The sequence below is a fragment of the Vanacampus margaritifer genome, chromosome 14, assembly GCF_051991255.1.
Source record: "Vanacampus margaritifer isolate UIUO_Vmar chromosome 14, RoL_Vmar_1.0, whole genome shotgun sequence".
Lineage (NCBI taxonomy): Eukaryota > Metazoa > Chordata > Actinopteri > Syngnathiformes > Syngnathidae > Vanacampus > Vanacampus margaritifer.
In genome coordinates, this window is record NC_135445.1 from 9,899,962 (window position 1) to 9,927,257 (window position 27,296).

A 27,296-nucleotide genomic window follows, 5' to 3' on the forward strand; every position below is an offset into this window, starting at 1 on the left:
ACCTCTTAAAATCACCACTATCATGTCACAGTGGTAGGAACCATTTCGAAGGCCCCCTGGCTCTCCCTGTGAGGATTAATTTGAAATTTGACTGGTTAAAGAAAAAGTCCCGGGGCTAATATACTTAAAGTTACATCAGCCAGCACTAATGATCCTGAAGGCTGTGAGCAGATCAAATTGATATGGCAGCACGCAGAGGCTGAAATCTGATTGGACTAACACAAATCTAACATCACAGGAAACAGTGCAGTCAATAAAAATGCTATAAAATGGGGGGGGGGGGGCAAAAACAAGACTGTTTGAAATGATTTATTAAATTTTCATTTTCACTTTTTCATCAGTGCTTCCTCAGTGGGCCATATAGGACCACACACTTCCTAAACCAGATGTATGAGAAAAATGCAATTTACATATGAATAAAATACATGCATATGTGCAAAATAAGTGCGCTAAATATATATGATTTTAGTGTACATAGTGTGATTTGTTCTGATACTTTCACCTGGACAGCCTTCCAACATAGACTCCTATGAATCGCGTATCAATTGTTCTTCTTTCTGAGCACAGCTAAACAAAGGACAAAACTTTTCCTTATAAGGGCAATAGAAGCATTTCACGTTTCGTAACATGTGACATTTCCAACATCAGCAAAGACTCCATTATTAAACCAAAAATCATCAAAGCACTCATCTTCACATTTTGGGCTTTTAATATGATGTTAAAAGCTACTGCAAACCATTTAAAAATTAAGTCAAAGTTAGCCATGAACAAGACAATTTCGATGAGTGGATCCGCAGTGCAATGTTTTTAGAGCAAGCTTTGACTTAACACAGAACTTTGGCAAAGAAATTATTAACTCTGGCATTTTTTTTAGCCAGGGAGCTCAAAGCTACTCAAAAAGTAATGAAGCCTGAGTGCATTGTCTTGTTGTGTCTGCCTCTTGTTGTGGTAAATCGATGCTCTCCATCGCTCATTCGGAATAAATCCGATCCCTTGTTTGTTTCTGTCAAGCACCATCAAAAACAACACTCACATGTTGGCGGAATATACACCCGCATACTTGAAAGCTTCTACACTACTTCGTGTTTGTATTTGGGGAATTTTCTTTTAGTCGCAAGCCTTCGTGACTTTTCCGGCTTTACGGTTACTGCCGTCCAAATAGTGTAAGCAATTATCACAATCAAGCAAGTGATTTTAAATTAAAGTCAATGTCCTTTTTTACAGTGGATGGTGGCACTATTGTACACTCTACACAATGTTGAGGGTCTTTTGCCCCGATTTAGTTATAACTGTTTTAATTTCCTCAGTAGAGCTTGGTGAGTGTATTGAATGAGGTCTGGGGAGGGGGCCTCGTCTGTTTCCACATCAATGGGCCAGTGTCTGGGGTTTAAGTCAATGTGTATTGGATGATATGCTGTAAAAGTGTAAAAAGTCTTATCTACTTCCGGCGGTCGTCATGTGTATTGAACTCAGGGCTGGGGGCTTTTTCCTGTTTTTTTTTTTCAAGATAGTATAAGAATGCTGTGAGTCCGCTGTAACTACACACTTGCGAGAGGAACTGCAGCCATTTGTCTGTAAACTTGCTTGTGTCCAGAATATTCTGTAACATAAATCCTTCGAAGGACCTGTTCACCGATCTCCAGTCTGTATTCAGAAAATCAACATTCGCTCTACCCGAACAACAATGAACACGCAGAAGACAAAGATAGTCTTTTAACAACAACTACACACTTTGTAGAGAGATGGACAAGATACGTTTTCCTCTAATAAATAAAATCCGGTAGTGTCATCACCAGAATGGCATTTAGTGATGAAGAAACATGTGACTGTCTCTAACTTCAGAGAAACTTGCCATGTCAGGGAACACATTTCAGCAGAGCACTTTACTGAAAGGATCATCCGAGGGGTGGCAAAAAGCACTCATGAGGAGAGGTCAGGAGATGGAAAAAAGCTGCCTTAAAAGGTCAAGCCAAAATGTACACTATCGACCTACGAAAATGTGGCCCTTCCGCCCAGATGCACCGTGGTCAGGTCACGATGGACTAAAGTGTAAGTGTAGTTGGAAGACCGTCATTTGAGGTGAATTGACTGAACGTACCAAGTTATTTTGACTGACATACAAAATTGAGGGCAAGAAGAAGTCTGCAGACTCTTCAGTGTTAATCTGCCTGTAACAGGTGTGCAACTTGTTGTTTTTTTCTAGATCCACCTGCAAATATACATCTCTATACAGAAATTAAATATTTACATACCTTAGATTTATTTTTTCTTTCCTGGAGAGCTCAGTATTGTTCATTCGGTAATTTTACCGATTTGACATGTCATCATCATTGCTCTCTTTTTTTTTTTTTGAATGTGGGTGAGTATGTGTGTGTATTCATTAGTTCACCTAAAACCTATTAAAAAATCCCATACTGTTCACCTAAACCGAACACTTCCAGGCAGAGTCGTGAGGAGGCCCGAGGAAGGACCAAAGAAAAGATTATATTTAGAAAAACCTCAAAATTGAACTGAATCTAGCAGACGTCGGAGCAGTGTTGAAAAGAAAAAAGCGTTTGATATCTTTAGATTCTTGCACGGAACTGTTGAATACACCTATTGTTATCACACGTTTAATGACAGAGGCAATTTGTCAGTCAGATGGCATCTCAGCAGGTTCTCAACATACTAACAGTGTTAATTGTCATGCTGTCGGACCTTTTCACCAGAACTACTTAATGAGCGTTCGCGCATGTCGCCCATTGTGTTGGAGTCATTATGACACTTAGGTGTGTGTTTTGGAAAAAATCTTTTCTGTTTATATTTTGGCATTAAAAGAATCACCCGATGATGTTTTTAAAAACAAATTACGGCACCTTGCCTGTGAGACAAAGGGAGAAAAATCATCTGAAACTGTCTCATTAACAAGATGAATGGACTGCTATGTTAAAATACAATAATGGATGTGTGATCATAAAGGTAAACCTCCAAATTTGAACAAACATTGCAGAAGCGAGAAAATTACAGTATCAGTTCCAGTCCAGCTGCTGAAGCTTGTCTGCTTTCTGACTACCGTCAAGGTGCCCGACCACTGTTTGTGTTTGTGTAAACCATAACGTATCACCGTCCCGCATCATATATTTTTTAATTAATAAAAAAATGGTGTTAGTCATATGCAGGTTGCTACAAAAAGAAAATATGTATAATAAAAGTGAAAAATGGGGATACAAGTAAATAACGGAATTTGCTCACATTCATTTTGAATGGTATGGCATGGTAAGTACGCCGCTCCCGTATATTTTTAACACGAGCTTCGCTATATCTTCCACGGGCACATATTAATTTAGAAATATGGTAGAAATATGGTATTGTATAAATTTTGTTGTAAAATACAATATACAAACCCAATTCCAAAAAAGTTGGGACACTATACAAATTGTGAATTGGGTGTGTATATACTGTATATACATCTATCACTTTCTATAACTTGGTAGCGCGTGGTGGGCAGCTTTGTCTCCCTTTATAACTAGGAAATAGATTAAACGCCTGCGTGAAAGCTCCATGTTTTTGTTTTGCTTTTTTTTTTTATGATGGGCTATAATCTGCGACGTCGCCTTATCATGCAATCACCGCAAAACGTATGCAGCAGCCCTTAAGTGCATAATTTGGTACATAGGAGAAAGTCGGACTAACCACAGAAAGCACGAGAAGATTGATTTTCATTGTCTAAATCCTGTTCGGGGTCAATTTCTGAATTTCTTTTTGATTCTTTGTAATTTCCATAATGCAATGCCGAGGGGGAAAAAGTCAATTTTACTGTTTTGGCCACTCATTTTATTGACTATAGAGGGATACTATGAAGGCATAAAGAGTAACAGTATCAATATATATTATTACAGCTGCTATAAGAAAAAAATAATAATAAAAGTTGTTAGATTTCCCATCCCAACTGTTCTGTGTTGACGGTACAATCTGAATATTAAAGGGCCCCTGGTTAATTGTCTGCTCGTAATGTGTCGTTGTCCTTCTCTAACCAAAGGAGGAACACAAAATGTCGAATCAGCTGATTCTGAAGAGGGTGACAAAGACATGAACCAGAGGATTTGCTTTCACATATACTGTTCGATCATACAATTAAAAATGATGTGCTGCAAAATTGCTTTACCTAAGAGGGGATAAGGAAAAACAACGTTTTAATCTTTGCACAAAATTAACAACTATGGAGTCGAGATTATAACTTGAGTGGGAGTCTCTACAACATGCACACATTTGCTTCCATGCGTATTGTGTAGTATAAGACTACCACGGTGATATTTCATCAACGAGTGAGTGAGCGAGTGAGAACAGCATGTCTCATTAGCGCAAATTGTACATTTCATGAGAGGAAATGAAATATTTTCCATTAAATAATGATTTTTGACCATGGATAAAAGACCCCTGCAGATCGATAAAATTTACGCTCTACATGGGAGCTCAGAGTCACACTCCCACATCACCTGCAGTGCATTTGATTTAAAAAAATATATATTATTTGCCAATCGTTCCATGTAAACTGCACATTATATACAAATGAAACGAGATTAGGTCCTATAAAGACTTCACGAAGAAGAAGAAAATCCTCAGTTGTGGGCTTCTGCCTGAGAGCTGTATTAATGTATTAAGTATTAATTAGTTTCAGGAAATTGTTAAAAGTTTTTGGGGTGAAGATCTGAGGACTTATTAAATCTTAATGGAGCCATTTGTGCATTAAAATGAAACAAAGAAAACAAGAGACGGACATAAGGGGCTACTAACATATGCACAGTTATAGGGTGTTTGTGATTCCATATTTATGCAAATGGCTGTCACTAATGTCAAACATTAGAAATACTTTTAGATGTACCAATATAACCTGAGGTAAGACCAAAGATAAAACGAAAACAATATGTTTTCCCCGATTTAGAGTCAGTAATAAGGAAACTTTCTTTTACAATTCTATTTGATCCAGTCTGCAGTAAGACCTGTACTTCTTAAAATCACATTGCATGAATACAAAAACAGCCGCCTTATGGGAATGTGATAAAAAAAAAAAAAAACATTTTAATGATGTGTCTGTCAGCCCTCGGGGATCACAAAACTAGAAAAGAGTGAACTCACTAAAGTACAAAAAGTAGAAAAAGGAGTTGAGGTCTGATTTAAAAGTTCATTTGGGCAAACACAGTCCATGATCAAATGACTGCAACTCTTGTCTTAACTCTGATTTTTGCTGTGTCAGCGGAAATATTTAACTTTAATTCTTTTTCCAATGGCCACACAGATAACACAGATAGAGTTTATCGTTTGCCAGTCAACAAACATGGCATGCAATTAAGAAATATTGATACTAACGTCACATACATACATTTCAATTAAATGCATTTTTACAGACTAGCCCAGACAAAATGAAGCCAGGGACTGAGGTGGGCTGTTGTCCAGTCTCTTACCCCTAATCCCACGGATAATCAAAGTACCGTATAACTGAGCCATACGTCTTAGAAAGATAATAACTAATCACGACAAAGATTATTCCATAATGGCACTGCGAAATTCAGTCAATCCTCCCAATATCATTTCTAATTCAAACATAGTCTGCCATAGACATATTCCCTAAAGACCCACTTGTCTTTAAGGAAATCTGATGGGCGTGACAATGGAGCTGTGGAGGATTCCTGAAGAATCCTTTCTGCATTGCATGAAAGACTTCAGGGAATTACTTTGAAGTGAAACCTCTGCTTTGAGTTTGGATTTGGTACGCCAGTCCTGGAACTTTTCTGACATTAGGAATCAGGACGGATCACACAAAAGTGTGATATTTAATGATATTTTATATCATTAAAAGTACATAAGGCCAGTGCTGGAAAATAATGGTGGCCGGAAAAAAATATTGACACGCAGTTTCACTTAGGGGTGTACTCACTTTTGTTTCCAAGGGCTGTGTTTTGAGTTATTTTGAGTGACACCGTTTTATAAACGGACTACTTTTCATTGTGTCAAAGTGTCATCTATTCAGTGTTGTACAATTAAAAAAAAAAAGTTATGATTAAATATCAGCAGAAAAGGTGGGGGTGGACTCACTTTTGTAAGATACTCTATGTTTGTGTGGGTGTACATACAAGAGCAGTATACAAAATGGATGGATAAATAACCATATGACTGTAAAAGAACAACCCTAACTATATTATTATTACTATTGTATCCTGTCTTATTATTGTTTAAAACTTAAAGAGGGTCTAAAGAAGGTGCTACATCTTGCTTACTAGGTTAAAGTAGCACTAGCAACTTTCGCTATCATTTCACGCAATGGCTAACCTGGATGTCACGGACTTGATTTGAGTACTTAACCCGTGGGCAGTATTTTATTTTGAAATGGCTTGGTCAGAACCAACAAAAAGCCGAAAAATGGTCACAATAACGCCTAGGGGTTAATTGTGCATATCCATCTTCGACACACTTTAGGTAGCATTTAGCTTTTGTCCTGTCTCACAAATGGGTTTTTTGTGTCTTGCTCAAGGATGCTTAAACAAAGATCTAAAGCCACATTGATTTTTGTGTGAATCAACTCGCGACACACTGAGAAACAGCCACAATCTATGCTGCCAATTGTTTTGGCTGTAAGGTAGATTTAATTTAAAGATTACTCTCAGTGTTTATTTCCAGCACAATTAACATTATTGACCCTTATAGTGGATCGTGGGCGGATTTGTTTTACACAGACTCTTGTGTGAACAGCGTAGGCCTACATGTGATACAGTGTTGACAGAAACATTCGTAATTTTTTTGTGTAGTCTCCACACATCAATGTTTAAGATAATCAAACAAATGGAAACGTAAGACAAAGATGAACCAAGTAAACATGTTTTAAATATTAGTTTGTTTGTTTTTTAAGGGAAAAACTTGGCGCCTTAAGTCTTTGACATCAGTATGGAGATTTTTCTGGCCCAGAGTTCCTTGCAGATTTTTTTTTAATTCAAATACACGGGAGGGTTTGCGTAAAACAATGGCTTTTTTTTTTTTTAAAGGTCATGCCAGTGGATATCAATTGGATTGAATCTGGATGTGGACTTTGACTATGTCTCTCTAAAACCTTCATTTTGTACTTGTTGTATTTTATTTTATTTTTTTAAGTCATTTTGAAGTTAACTTGCTGGTGTGTTTTGGGTCATTGTCCTACTGAAGAACAGAAAAAGCGCCAGAAAAGTACATCTTTTTCACAATCCTCATTCTAAGTGCATTTTGTAAATGCTTAAGACCAAGGCTGTATTCAAGTCACCTTTATCGAGTCCAAGTCAAGTCTTAGTCCAGATGAGATCAAGAGAAAAGTACTAATCGGTAACCATGGTTCTTGGTTGGCCAATTCCAATCCCATTTTGTTTTATCTCAAAAACGTTATTTTGACTTTCTTTTGAAGGAGGACGTTCATTTTCAGGAATGAAAACCTAGATGGCCTTGGTTGCGTCGATAAAAATATTTTGCGAGTCCAACGGCTGAGCCTGAGTCAAATGCCAAGATGGAATTATAAGAATGTCTTTGTCCCAATGAGGACGCACAACTAAGTGGCAAAAATGAGCAAGATGGACTGAGGGTATACAGTGGTACCTCGGCTCACGAACGCTTCAGCTCACGAACTTTTCGCCTCACGAACATTAAATTCGCGAGCATTTTGTCTCGGCTGACGAACTAGTTTTCGGCGGACGAACCAAATCACGAGACACGAGAAATCACAAGAAGCTGACACACGCTCACGGCGTCCCAGTTCGTCACCCCCTTTCTTTGAGTGCGGTCTGTGTTCGGAGCATTTTGGAGTACTTTTGGAGTGTACTTTTGCTACCATGGGGCCGAAAAAGACCCCACAAAAGGCTAGTGTTAAGCCTAAGAAGACATTGAAGAAAATTACGGTCGAGCAGAAGAAGGAGATCATCGACAAACACGAATGAGGTGCGCGTTTGTGTGACTTAGCGTCCCAGTACCAGTACGCTAAGTCTACCAACAGGTGTCAATTAAGAGGTTTTTAGTCAGCAACAAGGATAAAGAGTCTCCTAAGAAGCAAAGAAGAGAAGCCACACCGGAGGACTCTCCTTCCAAACAGTAACTCCCTCCTCCTCCCACTCCATTCCATCAAGCCTTCAACTACTGTACCATCACAAAGGCAAGTTGCAAGTTTTGCAAATAAAAACACTTTATTATACAGTACAGTGTATTTCTTTAATTACAATACAATAGCACATTTATTATACATAAAATAAGGTATATTTTGTGTAGTTTTAAGGCTTTTTTAGTAGAAAATTGTGTTTTATGGGGACCTGGGAACGGATTATTCTCATTTCAATGGTTTCCTATGGGAAATACTTGTTTGGAAGACGAACTTTTCGGCTCACATACTCTCTGTGGGAACCAATTAAATTCGTGAGCCAAGGTACCACTGTATTTGAGTCGAAACTCAACTAATTACTTTGTAAATTCAAGCTTCCCATGGGAAAGGAAAACCAACCCACACTTTTATGTAGACATTTATTAAATCTCTATAGCCAAAGGGAATAATTTCCCTCATTTCAGTTTCTATCTAATGGATCTTTCTTACGGATCGGGCTGAAAGCCACATTCATTTTTGTTTGTTCCTCCATTTAAAGCAAACAAGAAAACACATTGCTGGAATAATCTTGGTCTTGTAGCAACAAAGCTTCTTCCTTAACTTAACCTCCCAATCAAGTGAGTGGAGTTCAGTGTGCGTATAAAAGACAAATCCATCAACTAAATTCCAGGTATTAAAAGATGTCATCTGCTGACAGGTTTATTACATAACGCCACTGCTATGTTCACAAAGAGAGGTGCCGCCCGCCATTGGCGTTTTCTGCCTCAATCTTTAATGAATCTCGCCTCTTTGGTGGTTTGTGGGTGTGGGGGGATTGCAATCATGTACAACCGCTGTAATGTTTTTTTAGCCTCTAAGGACGTGAGTACCTTAAGCAAGCCTAACAGTGCCATTCAAGCTCTGTGAGCATTAATGGTCCAAAAGTCCTGTTTTTCCATTTAACGACATTTTATCCTGTCCAAATCTGAATAATTTCAGGGTTGACGTGAATCTGAAATGTTTTCAGTACAGGATCACAAAAGGCACATTTGGTCCAAGTAACAGAGTTTGTGGTATGGAAAGATAAATAGACATAAGAGCATCTTTTATTCCACTGCACTCCACTGTAACTGCAAGGGCAGCGTTCGGTACGTTCTTTCAGAATTCAGAATGTTCAATTTATAATTATTTAATTCAAATTCTGGTCTCTGAAAGGAAAGTCTGCCTTGTTTGAAACACCATTTGGTGACCCAATGTATTCTAGGGGAGTTTTTCATTTTGTCATTGTTGAGTGTTCTTTGGCCAAATTCAACTAAAAGTACTTTTATTTATATTGAGTATCCTTGTACTTTTGATGAATAAAAGAGACCGTCTAAATAAGGAAAGTGAAGAGATGAAAAGTGTTATGTCATGTTTTGAGTTAAGGGTTGTTTTTTTGGTTTGTATTTAGTCCCGTTTTTGGTTCAGTTCTTGTTGGTTCATTGCCGTGTTGTCTGTCGATGTCAAGCCACGTAATTAGTTACCCCACGTCTTCCCATGTTGGATTTTTTTAACCTTGTTGTTTTTGTTTCTACCTGCCAGTTCTCTGTTTGCCTTCTTATTTTTGTTCATTAAAGTACAATACATTTTTGGGAACTCCACCGCTGCCTCCTCATATCTGCTTCCTTGCACCCGGATCCTCAATCTCGCCTCAAACTTTGACACCAACCCATGCCATACATTATTATAGAGTATTTTGAATACTTGTTTATTCTTTTTAGTCCGCAACCAAAACATTGCTTAGAGTTGGAGCCCTCAGTGCAATTAAGTTTGACACCCCTGCCTTAGATCATCCAGAAGCTCCAAAATCGCATTGCTGAATAGTCGACATGTCACAATCCTTTTTTTTTTGGTGGCATTTCAAAAATGTTTACACGAGCGGGAAAGATCCATTCTCCCCGTCGCCTCTCATTTTTCTTCTGCCGCCTCGTCAACGTTATGCACAGCACTGTCGTTTGCACCTGTCTTTCAGATGAGCTATTTAAAGACTCAAAAAAAGCCAGCGCATTCTGTCTCTGGCGTGAATCGCATTGCGCGTGCTAAATTCATCTCTTTGCAAGTAGTCAAAGTAGTCCCAAAACGCGCAAGCAATTTTGTGCTGCGTACTAATTTTCAATTTTCACAATCTTCCGTGTGGTGTTAGTGGATCAGCTTCCACTTATGTTTAAGATAAGATAAAGATTAAAAAAAAAAAAAAAAAAAAGTATTACTTTTATCAGTTGTGTAATTTCTTCTTGACTGGGTTCCAATCTTGGCTTCTGCTTGTACAGAAAAGGTTTGGCTCCAACGTCGAAAGGTGTGTACTTGAGTATCTGTAATGAAATGACAACCTAACTCTCCGCTCCACACTTCACAACAGCTCCAGATATTGTAAGAGAAATGAACACATTGTCCCCTGGGTATCATAATCCAAGGATTGGTGTGGTGAATGCAGAAATGCTTAATCCCTTGGGAAGTTTAGTTGTTATGTTTTTTTTTATCAGTAGGTCAGTGGTAGAGCTCAGGTCTATAAAAAATTGATAACTAATAAAAAAAAAAAACAACGGCATTTTCTAAGCCATTTCTGTGTTTGGCAAAATAAAAATATTGCGCTGACACCTCAACTCTTGTTCTTTGTTGCTGTTGTGTTTGGCTGTACGGGCATCCAGTGAATTACCACTTGTTTTTGCAGCACAAGAGATACGTACTTCTAATAATAACATGTAGCGTTACGAGACAATGCCTTAGGTGCTCTATGAATATCCTCTGATCTACAACAAATAAGGCCCCTGTCTATCTGATAGATAATGGAAAAACCCGGTACTCTGCCACTTGCACGTCTCCACACTCTTGTCTTTTACTTTGGGCAATTCCTGAAAACACAAACCAACCCTCCAGAAATAGAATGTGGTTTCAGAGAGGTTGCAGTTATGCATATTTCCGACCACTGCACTTTCAGCATTAGATATGATGCCATTACGTCACTCACAGAAAGTCGTTCTTGTCACAAGAAACTTTTTCGTTTGCCAGGTCCAACTGTGCTGAGTTGACTATTGGTAACCTAACCAGCTTCAGGGAACAAGAAGAAGCTATATCATTTGTATTGTCATGACATACAGGCATATTAAACCCTGGAAAACCCACGGGGTCAAATTTGGCCCCTATAAATTCTGCTACTCAAATAACAAAGACCTTTTTTTTTTATTGACAAATTTAACTTCAAAAGTCCAGAGTGCCACTTCTGACCCCTGCATGGGGCCATCTAGTGGATGAATATTGCGCTTACATGAGCCAGAGTGGTGGTGACAAGATGGCTGGCAACATGCTGTTTTGTTGAGCTGGAAATCAATCCAAACAAAACCATTTTCTCAGCAAACCATCAGATGGTAAAATTGTGTTTTTTTAGTTAATCTATTTCATATCATGTTGCAGAATGCCTAGTAGTATGTTTTATATATATATTTGGATAAATTAGCAACACTGAGCTAGTTCAAAAAACAAGGGTTAAAATTGAAAAAACATATATTTTGGTGTTCAGTGAACTTATAGCAGTCATTTAATGTATAATTCATAATTTTCCAAAGAAGAAAAGGGTTCTTGGGTTCTCCAGGGTTAATGACATTTGATCTTTGCTTTAAACAGTATGAAAATGGAAGGGAGTATTTGTGCACGCTATTGGAGGAATAGAATGACATACCACATTCAATACCAGCATTTTCCCTGTTCTCGCTAAACCTCTAGCTTTCCTAAATCCACTCCCTATAGCTTATGCATTGGTATGAAACAAACAAACGGATTTAGCCCCTATGCTTTTCTCTGTGCGTCGTATGTGTCACCACATAACTGTGTCTGACTGGTAAGGGAACAAGACTCAAGGAGATTGCGTATCCATACTTATGTATATGTGCTTCGATTACAGTATTAGAGAAGTCATTGGTGCCTTTTTGCTTTACACAACAGAATGACTCCAAGTAAACATCCCTAATATATATATATATATATATACACATATAATCTTTTTGGGGGGGAAGCACACACAATTTTAGTGCAGTATCTGATTTCAGCAAAGTTCTTAAAAAAAAAAAACTGACAGGTCTTCTGTTGCCAAAGTGCTTAAGTTGGTCGGAAAGCGGTGCTTTTAAAATGTTCCCTGTAGAGCCACAGAAGACGTTGAATGTGAGTCATACACAACACATTACAACAAACAACAATACAAAAAGGTTTTACAGAGAAAATGTCTCCAGCTGGAAGCTTCTGGCTCTGCATGATATTTGAATGTCCGTGCGGTCAATGAGCACGGCGGTCGTTTACTAGCAAATGGAAAGTGGCACCTCAAAATAGGAACACACCGACTGCTGTATATCTAGATTCAAAACCTGCCAATTGCTTTGGGCAGGACCAGCGTGAAAAAAAAACAAGGTTGAACAGAATCTTCACCTTTATAAATTTTAGATGCACGTCTGCATGTCCTACAAAACAAGTACACTTGTAGTATGGGGTATTTCTTCTGGTTCCTAAAGCCACACTCACATGACCCCATGAAGTACCACTAATTAATTATCTCTCAATAAGCTTGTATCGAAACGATGATGCAACATCTGAGCGAGTGGCTTCACTGATTTACAATGTTTTTGGTTTCACATCCAAGACCGAACGAATTCAGTCTTATGTAAGTTCCAAGGATGTGAAAAGGTAATTAAATAGTTAATGCTTCCCCGACTCAGCTTCTATTAAGTGCATCCTAATTGGTCATATCTCAAGGTCATTTCCACAATAGGATTTAATTAGTCGTGCGCCCACTTTTATTACTGGATCCTGATTGTAACCTTGTAGCAATGCACCAAATGAATAATCTTGATGTGATGCCAAATGGGTTTTGTTTCTATTTCAATGAGCAGTTACGTGTCAGCTTGCCAGCTTCGATGTCCATGAGGAAAGCCAAAGAGGGGTTGGGTGGGATGTCTACAGAAGGCTTTTAAACTGTCACTAAGCTTTTTTTTTTTTTTTGCCTCAATCAGGAATGTTTTTTTTTTTTTTTTTAAGGATACAAACAAACACTTTGTAGACATTTCACAGATTTCTGAAAATAACTGAATATAAAAATATAGTTTCTAAAATGTCACAGCACACACACAGCAGCGATTGGAGAGGTGGCCAGTACTTGAGGAAATGCTGTCTTTTCACAGCTTGGTCTCTTTAAGAATTTAGGAAAAAGAACGCACATAAAAACAAAATAAACCGCACAAAAATTCTGCCCCCCCCCCCCCCCCCCCCACAATTTTTTGCTAAAGAGCATGGCAGAAATTGCATTAAAGGGGAAGTCAACCTTAAATATTTCTTGACAATATGTTATATGTGACCTCACTAATATTAAACATGACATTCTGAGTAATATTAAATTTGTGGAAACAGAGTTATGAAGCAAAACCTAGCCGTTCTTATCCATCTCAGGGGGCGGCCATTTTGCCACTTGCTGTCCACTAAAAGGTGACATCAATATCGCTCAGGATAAAAATGGCTGGATTTTGTTGCTTAACTCATATTCCACTAACGCAATATTAACCAGAATACCATATTTAGAACATAGTATTGCACAATGACAGCCATGTTCCTAGTAAAAAAGTAAATAAATAAATAACGTGTCATTACCAGATGTTGTTGTACATAAAAATTTGAAAAGAAAGTACTGCAAGTACAAAAGGTGTCTAAGAGGAATGTTAGGTATCGACAAATTGCATTGTACTTCCACTGCTAAAAACAACCTCGCCTGTCAATTTAAAACTTAAAAGCAACAAATATAGGTGCGTGAATCGAGCTGCATGGGCTGGCTCTCCCACTGTGAGCTCTGAGCTTTGGAAAACAAAAGGCTCCCCAGCCAGACAGAAGAAATATGTTGGTCCCGCCCAATCGTTGCTCAAGTGCTATAAAAGGTTAAATAAATTGAATTGCAGAGAATTAAAACAGATGACTATGACATTACCTCACATCATTTTATTGAAACTGCGGCTGCCTTGTGCTGCGGTTCTAATACCATTAGTATGACTGGGCGCTTGTTCAAATGTTAGACAAGTATTTTATCAGTCAATGAAATCAACTGCCCACTTGCTGTCAAAAGAGCAGAGTTGAGCTGCGTATCGATACACCGTCACAGTTTGCAATGGAGATGAGAGAAACATTGTCTCCGCAAGAAAATTAAATGAAGCAAGTTTATACATAACTCTTTTTTGATGCGCGGGGAGCCTGATTATGAGGCTCATTAAGTGTTTAAGTAGAGAGGAGAGTACAGAATAGCAAATAGTGCACTATGAAAATCACAATGTCATAAAATGCTGCCAATGAGAAAATGATCTCCAAAATAGACCTTTTTGAAAACTGTGCATTTACTGCATTGATACTTTGCACATGAACATGTATACAAAAAAAATGTCAATCAAGTTGTATAGCACACATTATTACATATTTTACATTATTGAGTATGATATATTATATTTCCACTACAATAGAAATATTGTGCTATGCAATGTACAATACAAGCAAAAGAAAAATGTAATCAAATGTTCAGTTGGTATTTCAGAGGGGAAAACACATATTCCTTGTTTTTGTGTTTTGGACACAGTGTTTGGATTATAAAATAAAGTAGTGCTGACTACAAATCCCCCAAGTACCACATGTGGTTTTTCTCTTTCATAGGCTTGCAACGTGTGAACACCGGGAAATGAAAATTCTCCACAGGAGGTGAACATTGATTTGCAGTGGACGTATCCCATGTGAATTTCAATTATACCAAGAACTATGGTCTTCTACAATATGGCATTATGACTTTAATTATTTGCTTGACTAATGTAAAGACCCACAGCAATTCAAAGAAGCTATAGGGATTTTGATATTTTGATAATGTTTTTTTTTTCTTCTTTTTTTCCTGAAGATATTTTCATAATGTTGATATGTTTGACATGTTATAGGTGGTTGGACATCTAAATTCTGGATTTACATTTCTGATCTGAGCGACCAATCCTGATAGAGTACCAATATCCATTCTTCTGTTTAGATTGTCTTTCAAATGAACCATATACATATCATTTTGTTTACAAAAAAAAACAGAAACACCTGAAACATTGTCCAAAACGCAGGTAAAAAAAAACGGCATGGTTTGGGTGGATAAATGCATCAATAATACGCCATTTGCTGTGTCAGCTATTTTTCCCCTATGTATTTCTGCTCAAATCTTTGTGTGCTGTTTGGGTAATCACACGTGTGTCATAATGGCAGACATTTGATTCATAACTGATTATCATCCACCTCTGGAAGAGGCCTGAATCTTATCAGAGGTTATCCATTTTCACACATTTCAACCCATATCAGAATTGTGCCACTTGGAAATCTGAAGCAACTGCAATTGTGTCACTTGAACTATGGAGTGTTATGAATCCAGCTTTAAAGAAACTTTCACTTCAAAGCACAGCCAGAAACGCAAGATGATGATTGATATCTTGGCATTTTGCCCCAGTGGAATGACTTTGTCAACGTACACAGAGGACATGATGGATCAGCCACCACAGTAAACTGTTTAGAAATTTATAGACTGGCAGATTGTTTGAACACAAACAGGTAGTACTCGGTCCCAAACAAAAACAATGTTGAAGAAGAAAAAAAAAAAAACTCCAGATGAATCAGGTAAAAAGCTCACGTGCTTGTGGCCTGTTGCAATCAACAATTGAATGGCAACATCAATTGAGACACAGGATGGTGTTTTCAGAAAAGCACGGTGTCAGGTTCAGGCAATGCAGAGCAGCTGCTTTGATGCCCCTGAAGGAAAGCGTTCTGACTGAAATTTGTCAGTGCCTTCGTTGAAAACTTCATGCTGGGATGGCTACAAAGTGCTGCGGCATTCCGTCGGTTCAGTGAAGGAAGAAGGCCTGCGGGGATGCGAGACACTTGAGATATTAGCTTTGACTTAATGACATTTTACGTGCATCCAACATCTTTAACTGTATTTCATCTAGAAAGCTCACTGGGCTACTAGGTTTGCATATTAAATCAGATGATCAAAAGAGTGAATGCTGGGCTCTTTAATTTGATTCTGAACACTAATGTCACCTTGCTAAAAATCATAATTGATTTTCTATTGACCCTTTCCAGATTGAAACTATTCAAGTCTCCTAAAACTCCAAGTGGAAGCCCTAAATTAGATTGTGACAACAATGTACCACATATTGCCTCTGCATATCATGGATTGCATGACAATCAAAATAGTCTAATCAAAATGGCCAAAAGAACCAAGAAAATGTGCACCGGTTATCAAATATCTATATGCCATCAATATAGGCCTACTAAGTTAAAGCATTTTATTCAATGACCCCAATTCTGACATATGCGGGGATGTGATTTGACCAAAGTGAAATTATCTGAAAATTTAGCCGGGGGTCTGGGGGCCGCTGGCACCCAGCTAGGTCCAGGGCAGTGCCCTGGTGGGGGGGACACGGGGGGCAAAGCCCCCCGGAGCTCATGGGTTTTCCGTGTTTTTAAGTACTTTCAATGCACTCACATGACAAAGAAATAGACAAAGCAACAGCATAAATTTTCAATGTATATTGAACTATCCCATATAAAATGGCAGTTTTAGTCAACTCAAAATCAGTCACATTCAAAAACATTGGACTGTCTTTGCTTTTAAAAACTATCACTGAGAATATCATCATATCTAACTAATGTGATTACTAAGTTAACACATAAATAATGTTGAAGAGTTCAAATTTCATGAACAAATAATTGTATCATGACCAAATGAAAAGTAACTCATATTAGAGCATACCACAAATGTCTTTGTTATAGCAGAAGATGTTATCTGTCGGAGTCATGTGCATACACAATGAACTACTAAAAAAAAATAAAATAAAATAAATAAATAAATCAGATTTTTTTTTTTGGGCGGGGGGGGGTGGGGGTTAAAAAAAAGCGGAATTCCGCGAATTAGCGGAAAAATCACATCCCTGCATATGGTTGAGAAACTTATTCTCTAGCAAGTCCTTTTCACACTGCACTTGGTTTTCATGGTATTCATCACGGGGCAGGTCGTAGGATGACACTGAAAAGGTCGTAACTTGGTGTCATTTCCTACTATATTTGAATATAAGGTGTCAAAATGGAAAGCACTGGCTTTGTTTTTAAGGAGGAAAAGTTGACGTAGCAAGTGATGCATGTGTGGCTATGCTACATGCATTCTATGTTAAATCTAAAATTAATTTTGTTAAAAATGCTAAAACCACACTTAACAGTTTCGATGCTTTGTGAAAGGTTTGTTTACAAAACAACTTTGAATCTGTTCACTATAGCTTAGCAATCAGTGCCAAATATAGACATCATTGCGCTAGTATCGTCCTTGCTCCATCTTGGTCCTTTCTCCTCGGTGAATACCGCAAAAAAAAAAGTGCAGCGCTTAACAGATGAAGTAGTTACTTTATGTACAGTACGATTGTTGGCATAACATTTAATTGCTAATGTTAAGGTTACCATAAATACTGGCATAATGAATTTCTTAATCTTTAGTTAATAATTGCTATGATCTATCTATGAGCTATGATCTCTCTGTGTTTACAATTCCACACTCGGTCTGGTCCTGTTTAGGTCAGTTGTGCAATACAGCTTTCACTAGGCAATCATTAGTGATTTGAGAAAACCCTTTTTACAGAAAAATGAAAAAAATATAAAAGATGAAAAATGCCTCACCATCATAGTCTCCTGACTGTGAACAGATATCAGCCTCATCCCACTCATAATTCTCATCAACAGAGGGCTTTCTGTCGACGAGAGAGCATAAAATCTCTTCAGCGTCACAATACACTTGTACAATTCAGTAGACCCTGCACTGAATATTTTTCAGACTATTAGGCTAACACTAAAAGCTTTATATCAAGTACTCAGGATACTCTACACTAGCAAGCCACTCTATCATTTATTAGGCCTTACCTTTGATATTTTTCAATTAGGCCATCCTCCTGTACAGTTTCAGGCGAGCTGGTGTTTGTGGACAAACGACACAAAGACGATCGTCCATTTGCAGGCTCCATGCTCCCTCGGCCACTGCTTGCAAAACTACTGTAGCTGCTTCCACAATCAGGCACTTCCTTGTACACTTCTGCCTCCAACTCCAGTGTGCCTTGGTTATTGAGGGGCTTGTCGTCATCAGGTATTAACTTTCTGGAAATTTTCAAAGTAGAGCCCATTGCATTTTTTATGGCTTCCTGGTATTCATCTGACCATTTGGCAGGATTGGGAAAGACAGAAGCGCTTCTTCGCTTGTGGTCGTCCATAAAAATAGGTTTCTGTTTAGGTATTAATGGATTGCTCATAGGATGGTACAACCCAGGGGGTAAACGGTAGGTTGTTTGGCGAGCAGAAGGAACATTTGCAGAATATTTGGAGATATTCCTGGCGGGTGAATTTTGGTTGTCTGCACGCATAGAGTCTGGATTAAAGGTGGAGGAATCAGAGTGTTTTTCTTTGTTTAAAGAGTCTATCCATGCATCAGGGGTTAGGAAATCTGTGTCTTTTTGTCTTCTTGTGTCGAGGCTCCGCCGTCGCTGCTTGTAGTCCCACAGTTTTGAACCTTGGCTCACAGCTCTACGCAGCTGCGGCTCTGAAGATTTATCTTGGTAGTGAAAGCTCGTGCTCCTCCTCGTTTGTTCATGCCGGCCTTTGCGAGGGCTTCCTTCGCGAACATGAGAGGCGATTCTGTGGTGTAGCATTGGCTTTTTTGCAGGCTCTGTGACACTTGTTTCAAAGACTGGCTCATCCACACTCATTTCAATACCCACATTCCGCTTAGTGGGCTTGAGGAACTCGTCCTCCGTATTTTTGCAGCCTGGCCCTGCATCAAGAATCAAATTGGATCTTCCGCCATATATTTGGCAATGAAATAATGGATTGTTTTGTCTCGATGCCTCAGAGGAAGACTCATTTGTTTGCATTTCGAAGAATGTGGATTGCAGTACATCATCATAGCCCTGTGGTGCTTCCTGTACCTTTTCATGTCTCATTGTTGGGGAGAGATGTGGGGGTGTTAATCTGTTATTGGAAGAATGGTCTGCTCCCCCAGAATTGAAGGGGATTTCTCCGGTTAAGGATAGAGAAGGATGTTGGTTACCAGCATTTATCATAAAGGAATTTGGAGGAGTAGAAGGACTGAAACAGGTCCTGTCTGTGATCATGGTGGGAAGATCATTCCAGTGAACAGAAGATGATAAGTAAGGGCTTGGCGAGAGACCAAAGCTCTCCCTGTTACTCTGTTTGTGTCTGCAAGGCAAGGTGTGGCTCTTATATCCCTGAAAAAGCTCATTACCAACATTTTCTCTCTTCTCAGACACTGGCTTCTCCCTTTTTATTTCTTCATTAGAGCATCTGTACACACTGTATTTCTGGAGTTCCCTTGCCAGTTCTTCCCTCTCCTGAGCCAATTTCAGACAGTGACTCAGGTTTCCCCTCTCTCGCTCGTGTTCCATTTGGAGAACCAGACTGCTGGCGGTTGTTGAAGGCTCGCCTTGGCTTGACCGTATATGTGGCAGCACTGGAAATGTGGGAGATATTGCTCTTTTGTGATGAAAAATACTGGATAAACTACTGCGAGAGCACATACTGTTCAAGTCAGGAAAGCCATCGTAATTTCCCTTATGATCCGAGATGTCTCGATCTCGGGTGATGTCACAGGTTTGCCTTGATGTATTAGATTCAGTTTGTTTGCATGGTGGAAGATCCACAGAAAGAACGAATGGTGGATTTTTACTGTCTTGCTGATCCGAGCATAATGATACAGACTTTTGGACTGTCAAAGGATGGTTACATTTTGTACTTTTCTTGCTTTGAACAATCAGTGCGTCATATGGCGGCATTACAAAGCGCCCATCTGGACCTCTGGTGATCAACTCAACAGAGGAAGAAACGGGGCATGATTTTAGACACTGAAATTGATTTAGGCTTCTTCTGTGGTTAGACAGAAGCTGCTGCTTGTGATGTCGATTCTCAGTGTTGAAGGAGGAACAATCTGTCTTTGAGGAGGAAGAGATGGTAGAGGAAGTGGTGGGATAGAGGGCACTGGCTGGAAGTAGGCTTTTCTTCAACACACTGTCTGTACTGCTGCAGCCTGAAATCTTTCTGTGAGTGAGAGCAGAAATGAGGGGTGGAAGAAGAAAATAGTTAGAAAAAGCGGAGGTGTCAGATGCAGAGAAAATAACGGGGTGAGAGAGAACGAGTCGAACAGAGAAAAAGACCAGAGGAAATAAAAAATGAATTCGTTGACACTGAATATATTTTCAGTAAAAATCAGAAGGGATGGAAAGGTCAATGGGAAACACATTAAGGACATGATCAATGTACTTACATTGATGGGGAGCGCTTATAGATGGCAGGTGGGGGTTCTGGAAGGGAGTGGAAGGGGAAAAATGGTATCCAACTTATTACAGGGTACAATCATATTGGCAGAGAATAAACACAATTTACCCTATGTTTACTAACTACTAAGTAGGCAATCATACTCTTTACCAAGCATTGGATATAGACCCTTTATGGTATTGCAATAGAGCCACTGTAATTTGTTCAATAAACTGACTAAAATGTATAATGCACTTCATGAACAACTGAAGGGAAATGGTTTACCGTTCTGTTTCTTTTGTCTCCGTAAGTTCCTCCTGTGACTAATAAGACAGGCAGACCCCAACAGCAAGACCAGCGCCAAACACATAAAACCAAATCCGCCAAGAATGCCGGCCAGTAACGGTTCTGGAGAGTTTCTCAATTTGGATGAAGAAGGGTACATCTCCATTCCTGTCAGGACAGATTAATTGTAAATGCAAATCAAAGCGAGTTAATATTGAGTCTCCTAAAACCCGGCTAGACAGTTGATAAATCAACCTTGCTTTGCTTTAAATTGCTATGATTGCGGTTGATCAAAACATGATCAGACAAATCCATTTCCTTTAAAGGATTAGAGGCAACAGCTACAAAAAAAGTTTAAATGTATCGATGTCAAAAAGGAAATTAGTGTGAAGGGTATCCTGGCAGATAAAACAACAGCGTGGAAAGCTTTACTTGACGGAAAGGATGTTTCAATAGCAAGAGCTGTGTAGTTTACTTAAACTGGACTAGTGTTCAAACTGGAAACCAAGTTGGTGAGCTTTTAAAAAATAAAAAATATTCTGGGCGAATGTATGCATCTTCAAAACAGTAGGCTGTGATGAGTTTTGTATGTTGCTGAAAGATGGACAAGCCTTTTTCACTGAAAATATTTAAAGAAAAATATTTATTTCAAACCAAAAATCTGAAGAAAAAAAAAAGCTTTGTATGTGTATGTATGTATGTATATATATATATATATATATATATATATATATAATCTGTTCATATAGTTGTCCTATTAAAAAGGGGTTTCGTTTTCTCTCCGCTTCATTAAATACTTATGTTTCCAAGTGGGGCTTTCCCAGATACAGGGAGCGGAGCAGCCCAGCCTGGGTCTCATCAATCAGGGAAGACACTGAATATATACTGTATATGTGCGTGTGTCAATGCTGTAGTGTCTGTGCTTTGCATTAAACATTTATAATTCCATACATGCAAAAGTGAAAGCATTTGATCACACTGATACATACGTAGGCCTAAATACATATTTTATGCCAGTAGCACTGTTTATATCACATCACCAATCAATCATGAGCAGTGTCATCAGATTTACGTAAAGTGTGTCTAATCAACAGTGTACGTACATCTTTGATGATCATTATCAGCAAATTTTTAAACTTGTATAGTTCTGAATAATTTGCGGATACAAGTTGTGGTTCTGATGAAACAGATAAAACAAGTAGGAATGTGTCGATCCCTCCATTTTGTCTGAACCATATATAATGAAACATTCATGTCACATTAACATCAAGATATGAAAATTCAGCAGAAATAGTAGCAACAATTCTTTCAGTAAATTAGAAGCACGGCAATTTTCATCGTTCAAGATTCTAATGGGCAACATTCCCAGGAGCCCTGCTCCAATTTCTGGGAAACATAGGGACAGGAATAGAAATTGAGCTTGATTGAGTGGATTAAAACACGAGGTGGGACGAGAATGTGAGGGGCAAGGTTGCTTGAACACCTACCCATGGTGGAGACATTGAGTGATGGACTGGGCTCGCTCAGCAACTCACCGCGTCGAGTTAGCAGCCTCAGCTCATATACACAGTCCTGAGACCAACACACACACACACACACACACACACATGGGATGAAACCTCACTTTGTCAACACAACTGTGCTTGCAATGCTAATGAAGTTGATTTGAATTTGACTAGGCCGAGAGCAATAGAAGGCGGCACGGAGAGGAAAAACCAGTGCACAAAGATTGATAGAAAACAGAATAGTGATTGATGCCTCCAATGGCTCAACAAAAGTAAAATTCACAGCGGTTCAATATACTGTATGTAGGTGCTCGGACAATCTCAGATTTGTATATACAATATACAACATTAGTTATTTTTAGTTTATAATGGCTTACCTTAAATAGAATTCCAATGTTGCCAAAGGTAGAATACGGGTTGTTTATTGGGCTTTTGGTACAGTAAATATCAAACCCTTGATTTGGCAGATACCGCATGCTAAATAAGGTACTTGTAATACACCATAAATATTTGCCAACCACCAAAATACAATAGAAGAAATGGAAGAATAAGAAACAGAAGAGAGGAAGAAGATGAAGTAGTCATGGCAACTAATATGTGATGCTAGTTTAGCATATGCCATGCACCACAAGGATTTACTAGCTAGAGCACTATAAGACGCCAAAACCAACCAGGATTCTACCTTTGACCACAATGCGACACAGGTATCCAGTTAAGGTAAGCCATTTTAAACAAAAATTTTTTTTTTTGCCATAGTTAGAAATAGAAGTTTTGACTACAACCCAAACTCATTTGTCACCATGATTAGGGAACAGGGATATTGGGTAACAGTCTGAGCTCTAATTTTAATATATACAAGTCGCACCTGAGTATAAGTCGTAGGACCAGCCAAACTATGAAAAAAGTGGCACTTATATATAATCCAAAAAATATGGTATATGTTCAAGTGGATCTTCCTTTATTCTAATTTTAAGTACAGTACAGTACAGTACAGTACAGTACTGACATTATTTTGAGATTCAAATGTTAATATGTGAATACGAAACTGGTAAATTGGTCACGGAACCAAGGAGTGGCACCGCAAACTTAATTTTTACTCTCTTTTTCCTCCTCATTCCTCAGGAATAACGTATCATTTTGAACTAAAATATGGAACATAACTAAGAGTTTGAAAGATTTATTGCTATTACTGTGGATAAGGAGGGAATGATTAGTGCGTCTAGCTCAGCTTTTATTAATGAGGAACCTCCACAGTCGTTTGCCAGTTCCAGCTAGAACTCATTCATCAACAAAACGCACTTTAACTCAGAACAGGGTTATGTATGTTGATCAATAGGCAAACAGAAAGACAGACAAAACGGCAGACAGACATGGCAAAAACGTTTTGTTGTTGTTTTTTTACCTTGTGCAAACCTTGAACGATCATCTCGCTACTGTTGGCACTAATATCTTCATCTAAATTGATCCACTCCCCTTGCTTGACGCGGGACTGAAGAACAAACCCTGTGATTTCTACAGCTTGTTCTTGTGGAAGGGACCAGTGCAGAACAACACCTGCTGAGCCCAAATTTGCTGACAGCAAAGAAGGGGGCTTTAGCTGACCTTTGCTTGGTGTAGGATCTGATAAAAAAAAAAAAAAAACAAGAACTGCTGTTAATTAGTCAGATACACAAAAGGTGGCAAATCTTAATCACAGTGCAGGAAATTGTAGTCCTGAAGTGAAATGTTGTATGTTTTTTGGCTGTAGCCTTTCAATAAAAAGTAAAATAAATAAAAAAAAAAATAAATAAATAAATAAAAATAAAATTTATATATATATATATATATATATATATATATATATATATATATATATATATATATATATATATATATATATATATATATATATATATATATATATAAACTGTTGTTTGAATTCTACGGCAGAAACATAAAAGAATAAATGCAGAGGATACTGACCCAAGGTTCGTGCTGTGGTAATTCCGCTAAAAGGTCCTGTCCCAACTTTATTGTGAGACAGGAGGCTGAACTGATACTCAGTAGCAGGAGACAGGCCTGTCACCAACAAGGTGGTGCCGGAGATGGAGGGTACAGGCACAGAGAACCACTCTTGCTTCCCTTCATTATCACCCGTTGAAATCTTTTTCACCCTGCAGGAAGAAGAGTGAGAGGCGAGATGTGGAAAACAAAAAAAGGGGAGGGGAATTCTGAGAGTCTGCTTTTATGAAACATGACAGAAAAGTGGGTTTCATTAACCATTCATATTCATCACTAGCTCAATTTTTTTTGTTTCAAAGACAGGACTGATGTTTCCCTACTAATGCACAGAGCGTGCCACTCCAGTTAGAGTGATTGTCGTTATCTCCAGCAGAGCAGGGGTCCTCCATATCTATTTTATACAGAGCAAATTTTTTGACTCCTGAGGTGGGGGAAAAAAATGAAGATAAAAAAAAAAACTATTCACCTATCCACAATTAAAGGAACTTTTGAAAATTATTCATGTAAGTCTTAAAATACGGTTTGAAGCTCTTGGCTTTAAGTGTCATCTTCTTTCATTAAAAAGGTCAAAATATTAATTTATTAATGTGGTGCAGTTAATTGTACGGCAGTGGTTCAAGTGAGAAAAACAAGATGGCTTGCCATTAGCTGCCACGGCGCTCCCACAACTACGCAATCATTCATATTTAATTTCTCAGCCATTTGTATTATAGCCTTACTTGAAATCCATTTTATGTCTGCAACGCAGCTCTATTACAGGCAGGGCTTCATGATTCATAAAGTTTAGTACGAGACGAACCCAGTTATATATAATCATTTAAATACATATAACCATACATATGACAAAATATGACTGGCTCATTTGGGTTGTGGACACACTGGGATGGTCAATAACCAATCGGATCAAAATCATTCTTTCTTTTTTTTTTCTGGAGAATGCAAAATCCTTCATATTGTATCACCTTCATATCACCATAGATATGTAACAGACTGTAAACAATAATGATTTTTTTTTCTTTTTATCCGTTATTTCTATGCGAGTATAAAAGTTCTGATTCATTTGATCATCTACATAGAGTTGCTATAGTCTGACCACTGAATTATAAAGCTGTGCTCTGCACTGACATATTTTTTGGTAGCTGCCAAGACATTAGAATGGTTAAATGAATTCCTCATCCTAAAGATCAATAGAGTAATACCAGCGCTGTCAATGGCTGCCATGGTTACAGCCCGAGCAGAAAGTGGAAGCCTTTACACCTACCAAACTGAAAATGTCTGTGCTGAACCTCCATCAAAGCCTGCCTCCCAGGATATATTGGCCTGCTTCACTCCCGGAGAGACTGACAGGGATTTAGCTACATGGGGGCTCGTTCCTGTGATGGGAAGAACAGAGGGTTCATGTAAATTAGACAGAAAAAGCCTATCTGAGACTGGACCATGTTTACCGTCTGCAGGGAGAGTGGAAGCACAGGCATTCGGCTTGAGCGCACCCTCACAAAAAAAAAAAAAAAGTCATTAAACCTAATACAGCGGAACTTATAAGTCAAAAGTCCTGAGGTTGTACAAGAAAAACAAGTCTCTAAGTCTCACATAACTTGGGAGTAGTTGTTTGAATTGCCATCATGTATACGGCAGTTCATTTAAACGATCAGCGAGAATTTACAAGTATCTCGTTCACTGGGGAACGTACAGGCGCCTAGCCGGGGGGCAATGAGTATGCCCACACCCGCTCCGCGCCTCTCACCGTGGGCAACTCCAGAGTGGAAGAGAGTCCAGCCCCTCTCGAGAGGATTGGTACCAGAACACACCAGCTCGGGCTTCTTCCCTACTAGAGCGGTGACATTCCATGTCGCCAGAGCTAGCTTCAGTAGCTCGGGGTCAGACCGCCAAGGCCCCCCCGCCTTTGGTTGCCACCCAACTCACTGCGCACCCGACCCCTTTGGCCCCTCCCACCGGTGGTGAGCCCAGCCTAGCCCCATGGGTATAGGCCCGGCCACCAGATGCTCTCCTTCAAGCCCCACCTCCAGGCCTGGCTCCTGAGGGTGGCCTTGGTGACCCGCGTCCGGGCAAGGGAAACCAAGATCCAAAATTTTAATTCATCATAGGGGTCTTTTGAGCCATGCTTTGTCTGGTCCCTCACCTAGGACCTGTTTGCCATGGGTGATCCTACCAGGGGCATGAAGCCCCAGACAACATAGCTCCTAGGCTCATTGGGACACGCAAACCCCTCCCCACCATGATAAGGTGATGACTCACGGAGGAGTGTATTACAATTATGCATGTATTATTTAATGTTATTTGACTGCATCGATCTTTCAGTTGCTTTCATTTATTTTTGTTGTTTAGTGTACGTGTGTGAGTGGAGGTGTGTATATGTTTATTTGAAATGATTGTAATGAATTTTAAAAGACCGCAGGAAAATTAGCTCCTGAGATGTGTCAGGGGCTAATGGGGCTCTTAATAAACAAAACAAAACAAAAACCTGCATAAATAACTGTATACATTTTTTCTTATTATTATGGTTTGGTGTGTTTACTGTACTTTATTCTGACACATATACCAGAATATATAACGTATAAACAGAAGTTACCTGACACCACAGCAGTTAAAAAAAAAAAAAGCTTGTTTCAAGATATGTACTGGCTCTTGTTATGTAAACTTAAAGCAACACTAAGGAACTCTTCAGTTTATTTTGACAATGGCGGAGCATTTCCCATGAGGACAAGCACATTGTGTCGTTTTTTTCAATGTTGATCCTCGACCGTTTTTTTGCTCGACTGGGTAGCTTCCCCTTTTTTTTTTGTCACCTCAGACCAAACTTTTCAGTTGTTTTTTAGCTTCTACCAGGAAAGCAGTAATTGTGCGTCGACATTCAAGTTGACTTCCATCTTTGTAACGAATGGGTAAAGGGGGAAGTGAGCAGTCAGCACAATTGTAGTTTTTTGTGTGGCAGTGTTCCTACCATCCTCCTCAAAGTTGCTTAGTGCCAGTAAAAATAATACAGAGAACCTCAGGCCTAGTTTTAAATCGATGTTTCATCTGAAGAGTTATGAAAAGTT

The 27,296-nt window shown here is 38.8% G+C and overlaps 1 protein-coding gene across 3 annotated transcripts in view; it reads right to left on the reverse strand.

The window, feature by feature from the left end:
- Positions 1-27,296, reverse strand: part of igsf9a (immunoglobulin superfamily, member 9a) — an 81,747-nt gene that overhangs the window by 20,723 nt on the left and 33,728 nt on the right. Inside the window, exons 13-21 of one of the 3 annotated variants that reach the window (XR_013288117.1) lie at positions 25,499-25,610; positions 24,199-24,389; positions 23,639-23,856; positions 22,219-22,303; positions 20,732-20,899; positions 20,457-20,493; positions 18,050-20,230; positions 17,810-17,880; positions 15,771-15,999 (exon numbers count right to left, since the gene is read on the reverse strand). Coding sequence is in view for 1 of the 3 variants with exons in the window: in XM_077542361.1 (XP_077398487.1) it covers positions 15,836-15,999; positions 17,810-17,880; positions 18,050-20,230; positions 20,457-20,493; positions 20,732-20,899; positions 22,219-22,303; positions 23,639-23,856; positions 24,199-24,389; positions 25,499-25,610 (3,227 nt within the window). In the remaining 2 variants the exon portion in view is untranslated. Of the gene's footprint in view, positions 1-14,059; positions 16,000-17,809; positions 17,881-18,049; positions 20,231-20,456; positions 20,494-20,731; positions 20,900-22,218; positions 22,304-23,638; positions 23,857-24,198; positions 24,390-25,498; positions 25,611-27,296 lie in introns of those variants that run through there. The other 2 variants (XM_077542361.1, XR_013288118.1) reach the window with 2 other exon arrangements.